At 47.5% G+C, this 13,309-nt stretch overlaps 1 protein-coding gene across 6 annotated transcripts in view; it reads left to right on the top strand.

Moving 5' to 3' along the window:
- SMARCA2 (SWI/SNF related BAF chromatin remodeling complex subunit ATPase 2) overlaps positions 1-13,309 on the top strand; it is a 128,355-nt gene that overhangs the window by 56,638 nt on the left and 58,408 nt on the right. For all 6 annotated transcript variants that reach the window (XM_081893720.1, XM_081893722.1, XM_081893719.1 and 3 more), the window contains 5 exons: positions 3,125-3,191; positions 5,578-5,688; positions 8,299-8,541; positions 9,301-9,414; positions 11,366-11,473. In XM_081893720.1, the coding sequence (XP_081749846.1) occupies positions 3,125-3,191; positions 5,578-5,688; positions 8,299-8,541; positions 9,301-9,414; positions 11,366-11,473 (643 nt within the window). The remainder of the gene's footprint in view (positions 1-3,124; positions 3,192-5,577; positions 5,689-8,298; positions 8,542-9,300; positions 9,415-11,365; positions 11,474-13,309) is intronic.

The following is a 13,309-nucleotide window of genomic DNA, read 5'->3' as shown; positions in this document are numbered from 1 at the left end:
ATCACCTTTCTCCAAGGATGTCTGGGGGCTGTTCCTTCACACCCTTCAAAAGCAAAAGTCTGTAATTGAAATAAACGACACCGTTGTCTTTGGTCCGGTTCCCTCGCTGCTTTAAGCCGCAGTTATGCAAAGCAGCGGTTGAAAGGTGAGCTTGCGGCGTCTGCTCCTCTTCTGCCGCCACACTGCCAGGTGGACGTCACCTGACGTCCGATGCCAAGCTCTCTCCACAAAAGGGGTGCCTGAACTTTTTTCAAAGAGGGCCGGATTTGATGAAGTGAACATGCGTGAGGGCCGACCAGCAATATTGACCTTTTTAAAGGATTGAGGTAGCTGAGCTTTTTTTATGATTTTACCCAAAGGTTATCGAGCTTTTGAAGTTGTTGAGCTTGTTTTAGGATTGACGTTGTTGAGCTGGTTTTACAATTTTACCCCAAAGTTATTGGGCTTTTTTTGAGATTTTAGCCCAGGAAATAAACTGCCACAGGGGCTGGATTAAACCGACCGGCGGGCCGTATTAGGCCCCTGAAATGGACTTTGGACATGTCTGCTTCAATCGTACGATGATGAGCTGTAATGCCAGCTGCTTCTTGGAATACAGTGGTACCTCGGGTTAAGTACTTAATTCGTTCTGGAGGTCCGTTCTTAACCTGAAACTGTTCTTAACCTGAAGCACCACTTTAGCTAATGGGGCCTCCTGCTGCTGTTGCGCCGCCGGAGCACGATTTCTGTTCTCATCCTGAAGCAAAGTTCTTAACCTGAAGCACTATTTCTGGGTTAGCGGAGTCTGTAACCTGAAGCATATGTAACCTGAGGTGCCACTGTATACCCCCTGTGCTTTTTTGGAGAGAGCAAACGATGAGGCTTGGTTTGGGCAGGACACTAAGCCAAGCTTCGCTCCCAACAGCTCACCAGGAGCAAAGCAGACGCCATTTTAGCTCCAGGGACTAGTAGGCTGAGCATTCATTCACTTTTAAACCATAGTTAAGCTTCACAGCGGTTTGCAGCCCAGTCAGCAACCTCATTGCAGCAGCAGCATCTGAACTTTTGAAAAAAATTCACCATTTCAGCATATTCCATCAGTTTTCCTTGCCCTTCTTCTTCATCACTTTTCCATCCTTGGGCCAGCAAAATCCTAACCACAGTTGTAGCGTACATGAAGAGTTTATTCATCTCTTTCAGCAAGTCTTGACCTGAGCACAGTGGTAGAATTCTCGCCTGCCACAGTCCCCTATTAACGTTTCCCCAAACTTTCACTTGCAAACTGAGAGGTTGGAAACCTGCTTGAAGGAAAACGAAACGAGCATCTGCCCAAATGTGCATTTGTCCCTTTTCGTTGTAGCTTCAGATCAGTTAAAAAGGTAAAGGTAGCCCTGCCTGTACAGGCCAGTCTTGCCAGACTCTGGGGTTGTGCGCCCATCTCACTCAAGAGGCCAGGGGCCAGCGCTGTCCGAAGACACTTCCGGGTCACGTGGCCAGCGTGACATCGCTGCTCTGGCGAGCCAGAGCTGCACACGGAAACGCCGTTTACCTTCCCGCTAGAAAGCGGTCCCTATTTATCTACTTGCACCCGGAGGTGCTTTCGAACTGCTAGGTTGGCAGGCGCTGGGACCGAGCAGCGGGAGCGCACCCCGCCGCGGGGATTCGAACCGCCGACCTTTCGATCGGCAAGCCCTAGGCGCTGAGGCTTTAACCCACAGCACCACCCGCGTCCCTCTGAGATCAGTTAGCGAGGAGCAATAAACGCACAACAGGATTTCCATTTCCAGGGGAAATCTTGGGTCTTCAGAAGAGGACTGGGAAGCAAAGACCTCTAAGTGCAAAAATAAATAAATCACAGGGTTTGTAATTACAAGCCTACTGCGCTGTCTTTCTGCAAACAGGTGCAGATTCTGCAAATCCCCTCCTCTTCAGCAAAGCACTAAAATATATTCAGGCAGTACATTGGGCTCAAATTGGGCAAGTGTCTGCATGCATGTGAGAAAGTCCCGTGCTGCAACCCAGGCAGCTCTTCCTCTTCTCTTGGGTGGTGTTTTTTTGTAACACTCTTTTTATTCTTTCTTATCTTTAAACTGCTGAATTGAGATATCTGTTTGTTTACATATGGCCGGCGACAATTACATATGGTATAATTAAAACTAAATCAACAATAAAACCACTCGGGTAAACGTTTCTGAATGCATTAACAAAGTTGTGCCAAAGTGTGTATGCCAAAAATTATGACACTTATTCCACATATGAAATGATGTATAGTGACATGTTTTGCTTAGATTGGGGACCAAAAGTAAAAGGTATTTTGTATCCATAGCAATTAGAATTTTTAGGAATTTTTGAGGGAGGGAAGGTTAAAAAATTATGATACGTACTTCATGCACGCCAGACGGCTGTAAACTATAGCTACTGTTCTACCATATTATTCATGTAATCAATAGGGCCTTGTTTCTTTTGGCCTCTTTAAATTTCGTGTCATTTTCCCCCCAATAATGCTGTTTGCCAGATTGCATTATACCATAGGTAGGGAAACCAAGGCCCAGGGGCCGGATCCGGCCCAATCGCCTTCTCAGTCCGGCCTGCGGATGGTTTGGGAATCAGCGTGTTTTTACATGAGTAGAATGTGCCCTTTTATTTAAAATGAATCTCTAGGTTCTTTGTGGGGCATAGGAATTCGTTCACCCCCCCAAAAAAAAAATAGTCCGGCCCCCCACAAGGTCTGAGGGACAGTGGACCGGCCCTCTGCTGAAAAAGTTTGCTGACCCTTGCATTATACCATTGGTCCACAGTTAATAATTGTAATGATTTCTATGTCCTGGCAACAGTTGTCTTTGCGGCGGTAAATAGGTGTGTTAGGAGTTACCTGTTTCCAATTTTCAGCGTATCATGACTATGTTGTCAGGAGCCGTCCTACTCTCAAGTAGGTAAGCAGGGTCCGTTCCGGGGACTGCCAGCTCCTGGGAGCCTTTTCTGAGATGACGAGAAAAGCTTCTGCTCTCCTTTGGTCTCGCACCTTGAAAATCAAAAACCAGGCTGTAGACTTCATTATATCTTTTATTGTAAGACTGCAGAGTTCTAAGTCAATTTATAGAACCATCGGTTTTGAGATGCTTTGTGTTCTTAATCTTTTACACAGGACTTTATCCAACTGGACTTACGAGTTTGACAAATGGGCTCCTTCTGTCGTGAAAATCTCCTACAAGGTTTGGATGTCCTTTCTATGCAAATATAAAGTGGGCAGTATAAACACATAACCCCCCCCCCCAAAAAAAAACTATTTAGTTGTGTGGTTTTTCCATGCACTGAAAACAGCTCACTGTATTTTACCGTGCATTAGACACCCCCTATTTGGGGGGAATAAATTTAAAGAAAATGAGGGGAAATGGCCCAAAGGTGTTGAGCTTTCTAAAGGCGGGAAACGCTCCCTAAAGCGTGGACCGCCAACCAACTTCCCCCTACTTCCCCCTATGCTGCTGCGGGAAACACTTCCTAGAGCGCGCTTCTCCCGCAACAGCATGGGGGAGAGTTGCGTGCCCCCCCCCCAACCAGCTGGCTGGTTGTGCACAGCTCCCCCTCCCAAAAGCCACTATCCGTGTATAGGACGACCCCAGTTTTTTCACATGATTTTTGAGCCAAAAAACCCCTCGTCTAATACACGGGAAAATACGGTAATCTGTACACTGGATCCAGGCTTGTTGCCATCAGCTGCCGGCCCCCTTGGGCACACGATGGCGCAGGGCATGCGCAGGGAGCCGATCCGCTTCCTGGGATCCCAGAAGGCGTTTCTCATTGGCTGCTGAAGCGCCGCGGTGATCCCAGCAGGCGGGGGAGGGGCTCAGCCTCGACCCAGACCAAACTTCACCTCTCTGGGTCACGCATGCCCGGCAGAGGCCTCCCCTCCCCAGTTTGGAGCCCATTGTGCTTCTGCAAAGTCCCTCCCCAAATATACTCCTGCTATGGATACATTTAGTTCAGTGCCAGATTTAGGTATGAACTAAACAAGCTATAACTTGGGGCCCCATTCTCTTGGGGGCTCCCAAAAAATGTAGAGGGGAAAAAACTCTGGATACTTCTTCTTAATTGTATTTCAGTTTAACAATCACTTTGATAAAATACATATTTTGTTATGTGCAAATTGCTTAAGATACCTATGAGGTGCATAAATGACCATATAGCATATATTCAACACAAAAAACAGTGACCATTTGTTGTTGACTAAGGACAGCTGGACATAGAAAGGGCCCCATTACCCACAGGAGCTTAGGACCTCATCAAACCTAAATCTGCCCCTGGTTCAGTTGCTGGTTAAAAGGGTCCGAAAATTATTTTGGGCTCTGTTTAGTGGGCCTCCTTGTGCTGAGGTTCTGCCTTCCTCGTGGCCTCAAGTCTTGGCTCAGTTCTTGTTGTCATCATAACTTTGGGCAAAGGTCAGCATCAATAACCGTCTGTAGAGTTTTGGGTGGGGCTGCCCCAAAGGCCGTGGCCCCAGCTTGGGTGGTGGTGGTGGTGCTGAGTCTGACCATCATCCCCCCTGGGGCTGGGCCTTCTCAAAGGGGGGGCTACCCTGGCGTGGACCCCTGACGCTTTGTGAAGCTCTTGCGGCTCACCTGGCTGCAGGAGAATAAGCCTGCCTGGGGATGTGATCCTTGCCCCGTGTCGCGCAATCTCCACTCATGTCCGTGACCAAGAGACGATGAAGTTGTTCCCAATCTATCTCTGGTATGCTGTTGGCTCCTGGACACTCCCCATGTAGGCTTTCAGTGCAATTTATAATAAGTCACAGTTACTTTCGGATATTGAAATGCAGCAGGAAATCGTAAGCATTCTGGCTGGAGCAAGACAGACGGTAAATGCTGTACAGTTGTACATTCTGAAATATTTGTTGTAAATCATAGAACTGTAGAGTTGAGGGACCCTGAGGATCATCTCGCCCAGCCCCAGCCCCCAACGCAGGAATACACAGTTGCCTCATACGGGGGTCGAACCTGCAGCCTTGACCTTGTCAGCACCACGCTCTAACCAACTGAGCTATCCAGGAGTATAATACAGTAGAACCTCAGCTTACGTTACCCACAGGTAACATAAACTTCGGGTTCCGAAAGCAGCAAACCCAGAAGTATTGTTCCGGGTTTCGCCGCATGCGCAGAAGCGGTCTATCATGCCATTCACGTGCACAGAACAGGCACCTCTGGCTGTGGAAACCTCAGGATCCGACCAAAGCTCTGGAACGGAAGCCGTCCGCAACCAGAGGTACCACTGTATGTGAGCGTTCATGTCATGGCTTTTATCGGAGATTTCAGGTGGTTTACCAATACTGAATTAGTTCACTGATGGACTAATTCAGCCCCTGATATTCTTAGGAAGGCGCTTGTAAACAATACGGACCTTCAGCCTAACTTGCAACAGCAATAAGACCTATTATCTGAGTGCAGTTTTCTGTCCGGCAGCCATTGTCAGTGGCAAAGTAATTACAATTTACTTTTTCTCCAGTTTGTTCTGGAGAATTTGCTCATCGCAACAGGACCCTTGCAATTTGTTTTGCATTTCTGTACCCTCGTTTCAGGGGATGCTTTTCTTTCCTCTTTCCAGGGCACACCTGCGATGCGCCGATCCCTCGTCCCTCAACTCCGTAGCGGGAAATTTAATGTTCTTTTGACGACTTACGAGTACATAATAAAGGATAAGCACATTCTTGCTAAGGTAAGGCTGCGTTTCTGGCTCCTCTCGGGGACGTGGTCTCTTGCCCTCGCCCCAAACAGCCAGGATTGCACCCGGCAGAGAGACTCCTGGCTCTGCACCCGCCATCGCAGTTGTCGTTAAAAGGCAGCTCTGTGTTTCTCTCTGCCTGAATGGAGGTGTTGGGCTTTTCTTCCAGCCCATTCACCATCTCCTCTCCTGCTGCGCCACTTTCAGGGCTGCGGACGAGAGAATGGCTTTGCTGCCTGTGGATCTCGTCAATGCCTCCCCGCCATCGCTCCGCGCAGGAGCGTCACCATCCTCCCAGCGACATTTATTGTGGGGTCCTGCTATTCCATTTTGATCCACGGCTCTTCTCTCGCTCTTTGTTTTCCGAGCAGAGACAAACACGGCCAGCGAAAAGACTCTGGCTGTGTAGCCGCTTTTTGGATGTGGGGAGATAATAAGGGGCGAGAATGAAACCTGCTATCTTCATTTTCATTTGTGCATTTAGACCCGATCGCTCAAAATCACCGCTTTTGATCTGAGTGTCTCCTGAATAGTTAATAGACTCTGAAAAGTGGGAGCTAATCTTTGGGAACCATGGTTTCTGCGGAAGTGAAGGCATTTAAGTAACGGAGCTCCAATTGTCATACATCAGATCCTGTGAATTTCTTAATGAGCTTTCATGTGCTTGCCACAGTCACCTTTTCAACGGTAGTTTTCTGACCATCTCCCCCCTGGCTTAATATTCAACTGAGAACACACATTCCTGGACACAAGCACCTACTTGTAGGCTTTTTGAGGATAGCTTATTTAATCTTTACAAAGATTTCCATCCTTTTCATTTTTTTAAAAGCATACCTTAAACGTCTTTTCTGTGGTTTGAATCCAGCTTTCGCCCAATTCCTCCCTTCCTTTTCAAATTTCCCCATGGCTCTTTGAAGCATCTCCTGATGGGGACATAATATTGGTTGCAAAGTGGCCCTCCTAAAACCAGAATTTGGAGCGCTTGGTTTCATTATTGCCTCGGAGAAACTGCCGACAGGCTCTGCACCAAGCGCACAGCCCCAGATTCACGGCTGGCCAGTTAGAATTTATTTTTGGGCCACAGAGCCAGCATGCGTTTGTAATTGCCTGTGGGGTGACAAGCCCATTCTCTTTATCAGCTTGGCTATCAGGCTCATATGGTGGCAGGTGACTTGGCTCCATAGCTGCAGATCGGTGTCTCATCTGACTTGGAAACTCTCTCTGACTATAGCGAGAGGTTTTCCTAGAATGGTAGAGTTGGAAGAGGGACCCCAAGGATCATCTAGTCCAACCCCTTGCCATGCAGGAATCTCAGTTCAATAGAAAACAGCGCTCCCATCCTTAGACGGCAACCCTGCACCCTCTTGCTTCAGAGCAATCCCCGCTTTCTTCCGAATGGACGAGTGTAGGAGACAACTGTTCTTAGTTAAGAGGAGAGAGTTTTGTCTCCCAAGTTAGATTAAAAAGAATTGGACAGGATTAATATTCTCCCCCCCCCCCTACAAAATGTGAGAGGTATCAGGACATAATAGAATGGGGGGGGGGCATTTTCTCAGTTCAAAGAAGAAAAGGCAGATATGGTATGCTTGCAGGAGGCACGCTAAAGAGGGCAGAATAATTTACTTAAAACTTGAATACAGTCACACCTTGAATCTCGGGACACCTTGACTCCTGAAGGATTGAAACCTGGAAGTGACTGTTCTGGTTTCCAAAGGTTTTTTGGGAAGCCGAACGTCCAACGGGGCTTCCAATTGGCTGCAGGACCTTCCTGCAGCCAATTGGAAGCCACGCTTTGGTTTCTGAACCTTTTGGAAGTCTAACGGACTTCTGGAATGGATTCTGTTTGACATCCAATCTATAACTGTACAGTGGTACCTCGGTTTACAAACGCTTCAGGTTACAGACTCCGCTAACCCAGAAATAGTACCTCTGGTTAAGAACTTTGCTTCAGGATGAGAACAGAAATCGTGCTCCGGTGGTGCAGCGGCAGCAGGAGGCCCCATTAGCTAAAGTGGTGCTTCAGGTTAAGGACAGTTTCAGGTTAAGAACAGACCTCCGGAACGAATTAAGTACTTAACCCAAGGTACCACTGAACTTTGAATAGAGCAGGGGGGACAGGGCTGTCTTAAGCATATGTGGCGCCAGGGTGCAAAGATCTACCTGGCGCCCTCCCGCCCCAGGTTGCCTAGTCCCAGGCCTGCAGTAGGGCAGAGCCAGCCGGCCACCTCAGCGTCTCGCTGGCTCAGTCTCCCCCGAACTCGCAGCGCAGAGCCGCCTGCTGCGGCACTCTGACCAATGGGCTTCCCCGGACTCTGGGCCTGGCGCCCCTGAGAGCCCGACGCCCAGGTGTCCCGCGCCCCTAGCGCCTATGAGTAAGATGGCCCTGAGGGGGGAGCAAGTTTGGCCCACAGACCCCACAAAGCCCCTCCACTGCCAGGCCATTTTGGGGGAGCCACGCCGACCCTACACCTGACATGGTTGCATTTTGGGTGTTCTGGTCCTGCTGAATCTTTTGGTTTTTTTAAGCTGAAGGCCCACAACTGTTTCAGGATTTGCAGGCGTAGAACTAGGGGAAGAAAGTTTTGCCCTCGTGTCTTTTCATAGATTCGGTGGAAGTATATGATTGTCGACGAAGGCCATCGCATGAAGAACCACCACTGCAAGCTCACTCAGGTGCTGAACACGCACTACGTCGCCCCCAGAAGAATCCTCCTGACGGGGACGCCCTTGCAGAACAAACTGCCGGAGCTTTGGGCTCTGCTGAATTTCCTCCTCCCCACCATTTTCAAGAGCTGCAGCACCTTTGAGCAGTGGTTCAACGCCCCTTTTGCCATGACCGGAGAAAGGGTATGATGATGATAATAATAATTATAATTACAATAATAATTTATTTTTTTATTCCCTGCCCACCTGGCTGGGTTTCCCCAGCCACCCTGGGTGGCTCCTAACAGAGTATTAAAAACACAATAAAAGATCAAATGTTAAAAACCTCCCTAAACTGGGCTGCTTATGGAATGTTACTCGCTTGTTTGTATCACACTGTGGGATGCGGGTGGTGCTGTGGTCTAAACCACAGTGCCTAGGACTTGCTGATCAGAAGGTTGGTGGTTCATATCCCCGTAACAGGGTGAGCTCCCGTTGTTCGGTCCCTGCTCCTGCCAACCTAGCAGTTCGAAAGCACGTCAACGTGCAAGTAGATAAATAGGTACCGCTCTGGCAGGAAGGTAAACAGTGTTTCCGTGCGCTGCTCTGGTTCGCCAGAAGCGGCTTAATCATGCTGGCCACATGACCCGGAAGCTGTACACTGGCTCCCTTGGCCAATAAAGCGAGATGAGCACAGCAACCCCAGAGTCGGCCACGACTGGACCTAATGGTCAGGGGTACCTTTACCTTTACCTTATACTTTTCAGGCATACTTTCCATGTTAGCATAATGATTCTAACCTCTTTAATTATTTTTTTAAAAAAAACCCTCTAAATAAATTCTTCGGATTCCCAGTTTTCTAAACCATAAAGATACATGCTACAGATCGAACAGTGCAATTTTGGTTCTTTTTTTAAAAAAACCCACATACATGTTATTTTTTCATTGTGCTCTTTCCTGCAGGTGGATTTAAACGAGGAAGAGACGATTCTGATCATCCGGCGCCTCCACAAAGTTCTCCGCCCTTTCTTGTTACGGAGGCTGAAGAAAGAGGTCGAATCTCAGCTGCCAGAAAAGGTTTGTGGAAGAAGGAAGACCTTCTGAAGTTTTCTAATGTTCTGTATTAAATCCAAAATTCACAATGCCACAAAATGAACAGCAAAAACATACCGTATTTTTTGCTCTATAGGATGCACCGGACAATAGGAAGCACCTCGTTTTAGCGGGAGATAACAAGAAAAATAATAATTCTCCCCCTCTCTGCTCAGCGCCCCTTCAGTGAAGGGGCAGGAGAAACGGAGCCCCTTCCATTTCTCCTCCCGCTTCGCTGAAGGGGTGCTGCGCAGCTCTCCCTCTCTGCTGAAGCCAGGAGAGTCTTGCTCTCCAGGCTTCAGCGAAAGGAACCCGAAGCCTGCGGAGCGCAACGGGAACCCGCACTGCACTCCTAAGGCTTCAGGCGGCTATCCCTGAAGCCTGGAGAGCGAAAGCAACGCGAAGCCTCCATATCGCGGAGGGAGCTCTCCCTCTGTGCTTCGGAGGCCTCATGTTGCTATCGCTGAAGCCAGGGAGCCTGCATTCGATCTATAGGAGGCACACACATTTCCCCTTAATTTTTGGAGGGGAAAAAGTGCGTCTTATAGAGCGAAAAATACGGTCTCTCTGAAGACAAAGACTAATTGAGCTTGGTTGGCTCTGAATCTTGCCTTGTTTCCCCCTTCTGTGTTGTGAGCACAAAGAATATCAGGGGCAGAAAAATGAGACTTTGGACACAACAAGATCTGAGCCCGTCTGCATCGCCCAGTGTTCAGTAGTCATGGAATCTGTATCTACAGAATCGCATTAATTTCTACTGGTCTCCATTGCTGTCTGTTGCTGTGTGCTCCCTTTGCACCTCTATCTATTCTGTAACTCTCTACATTAATATCGTAGAATAAGCCTCCTTTTCACAGATTGCACCCAAAGCAATACGAGATAAAAACAACCTTCTGATCTCCCTAACGCATCATCTAATGCTTTCACAACTCAGATTTCCCCCCAATGTCAAGACTTGTGAGATCGGCAGTGAAGAGGCTTCAGGCTTGTGGAATCTGCTGTGACCCTGACTTTAAACAACTGGAAATAGGTTCAAAAGAAATGCATCTGGAACTTTAGAATTCTTAAGTCAGGAGCCCACAGTCCCACAGAAAAACCCATTCCCAGTTGCCTCCTCTCTGCAGACTGCCTTTATTTCAGTGGTATAATTTAAGGGGGAAGTCATTTTGTTGTTGGTGTTGTTATGTGAGTCCTTGCTGATCTCCTCCAAATCACCCAGAAAATCTATATTTTGCCCACCCCTGCCTTAAAGCAGATCTGGGCAGAAGAATGCAGAAATGGATCTGCCGTTCAGTCGCTTGGCGATTTGCAGTGTATCTGCAAGGATTTCTGATGATGTAGTTGTTTAACAATAGCAGCAACAAAACAGCTCCACCCTAAGCTAAATGACCGTATTTTTTTGCTCTATAAGAGTCACTTTTTCCCTCCTAAAAAGTAAGGGGAAATTTGTGTGTGTCTTATGGAGCGAATGCAGGCTGTGCAGCTATCCCAGAAGCCAGAACAGCAAGAGGGATTGCTGCTTTCACTGTGTAGCGAACCCTCTTGCTGTTCTGGCTTCTGAGATTCAGAATATTTTTTTTTCTTGTTTTCCTCCTCCAAAAGCTAGGTGCATCTTGTGGTCTGGTGTGTCTTATAGAGCGAAAAATACGGTATGCTGCTAAAGTGAAAAAAATCAAGTAACCAAATTTGTCTGGTTCTCCTCTGCGCTGGGCTTTGGCAGGTGAATCTTGCGCTGGGCTTTGGCAGGTGAATCTTGGGTTTCTACTAGATCAAGTAGATCCCATAAGCTTGAAGTCTTTCCAACTCTGCTTTAGAAAATGTCTTGTGGCTTACGGTGCTATTGTAGTCAGACATTTAGAGATAGCGTGAGATTCTCACACGAGGCGTTTCCATTACTCTGAATTTTTGAGAGTGACATGTTATTTGCTCCTCTCAGGTGGAATATGTGATCAAGTGTGACATGTCGGCTCTCCAGAAGATCTTGTACCGCCACATGCAAGCCAAAGGGATCCTCCTCACAGACGGCTCTGAGAAGGACAAGAAGGTGAGCAGATTACAAGAGAGATCCACTCTCTTTCCCAGAGCAGCCCTATCCTGATCAGCTGTGTGACCCGAAGAAGTCAATGGAAAGCCTTTGGGGGTCCTCCCCACCCCTGGCCAGTCAGGGGGTGGGAGGGTGATTTGTACGTTTCCGAGTACGTTCCGAGTACTCCCAGTACGTTTCTGAGCACAGTTGGTGTTGACCTTTAAAGCCCTAAATGGCTTCCACCCCCATCATTCTGCCCGGACGCTGAGGTCCAGCGCTGAGGGCCTTCTGGTGGTTCCCTCATTGTGAGAAGCAAAGCTGCAGGGAACCAGGCAGAGGGCCTTCTCGGTAGTGGCGCCCTCCCTGTGGAATGCCCTCCCATCAGATGTCGAGGAGATAAACAACTACCTGACATTCAGAAGACATCTTAAGGCAGCCCTGTTCAGGGAAGTTTTTAATGTGTGACATCTTAGTCTATTTTTGGTCTTTGTGGAAGCCGCCCAGAGTGCCTGGGGAAACCCAGCCAGATGGGTGGGGTACAAATAAATTATTATTATTATTATTATTATTATTATTATTATTATTATTATTAGCACTTCTTTGCTGGCAAACAAGATCATGGCCAGCGGTGGGCGGTGGCAGAGGAGGGGCTTTACTGCAGCAGAGGCCATAGCATCACCCAACTGGAAGGAAAGGTCCCTGCTGTTAGTGGCCAGTCATAGGGCTGGGCGATATCTGGTTTTCAACATTGCGATCTTTCACCAGCTAAACATTGCGATATACCGATATATCACCATGTCTGAAATAAGGATGGAGCTATGTAGAGGCTTTGGCCGGCTTCACGGTTTTTCCTGCATCGTGATCTTTGCTTGGAACACACACACACACACACACACACACACACACACACATCACAATTCGTGATATATTGCCGGGTTAAGAATTACAAATCCAACAAAGTGGAACTTCAGTTGTCAGACTTAATCTGTTCCGGAAGACCGTTCGACTTCCAAAAAGTTCAGCAACCGAGGCGCAGTTGTCCATCAGCAAATTCCTTTTTGAAAAATGGAGAAACGCACCGCAGAAGCCGTTCGACTTCCGAGACACGTTCAAAAATTGTTTGGCTTCCGAAGCGTTCGACAGCCGAGGTTCCACTGTATCACAGTATGGACTTCAGACTGGTTTTGGATCCTATATCAAGATATCGCCCAGCCCTAGCCAGTAGAAAGCCCCGAAATGCAGGACATGGCAGAATGGGATGCTGGGAAATTTGGATCCAGTAGATCTTAGCCAGCCAGCCTAGGGCTAATGTAGCTTTCTTTTTTAAAAATGCTTTCCTATCCTGGCTGGGGCAAGCCAGCAGGACTCACTATGTCCCACGTAGGATCAGTCTGGATAGCTGGCCTTGGTGAAGATTTGACATTTTCATCCCCCAAAAGTTTTTGATTTTGAGTTTCTACTGAAATGAGGCTGCATTTTAATGTTGTATTTTAGTCTTGTTCTAAGTTTTATTTTGATCAATTGTTTTTATACCTGGTGTTAGCTGCCCTGAGCCCGGTCTTAGGTGGGTGGGGTATAAATAAATTATTATTATTATTATTATTATTATTATTATTATTATTATTATTATTTATTAATATTATGATGTTCCTGTGCCTCAGTGCCTCCTAGTCACAGTTTGGACTTCTCCTGGCAGATTTCATTATATCCCAGGAGCAGGTTCTCATGAATAGCTGGAACATTGGAGTGCTTTGAAATCCCTCCAGCTCATGTTAACTAATATGAAATAGGAGTCTGGGATATTTAGGATTAAAGTGTATTACTAGAGGCCTAAAGTGCTTCTCCTGTGTTGTA

Source organism: Podarcis melisellensis (assembly GCF_964234715.1).
Source record: "Podarcis melisellensis genome assembly, chromosome: 17".
Lineage (NCBI taxonomy): Eukaryota > Metazoa > Chordata > Lepidosauria > Squamata > Lacertidae > Podarcis > Podarcis melisellensis.
The sequence above is the reverse complement of the archived record's forward strand: the minus strand, read 5'-3'. Positions and strand labels throughout refer to the sequence as shown.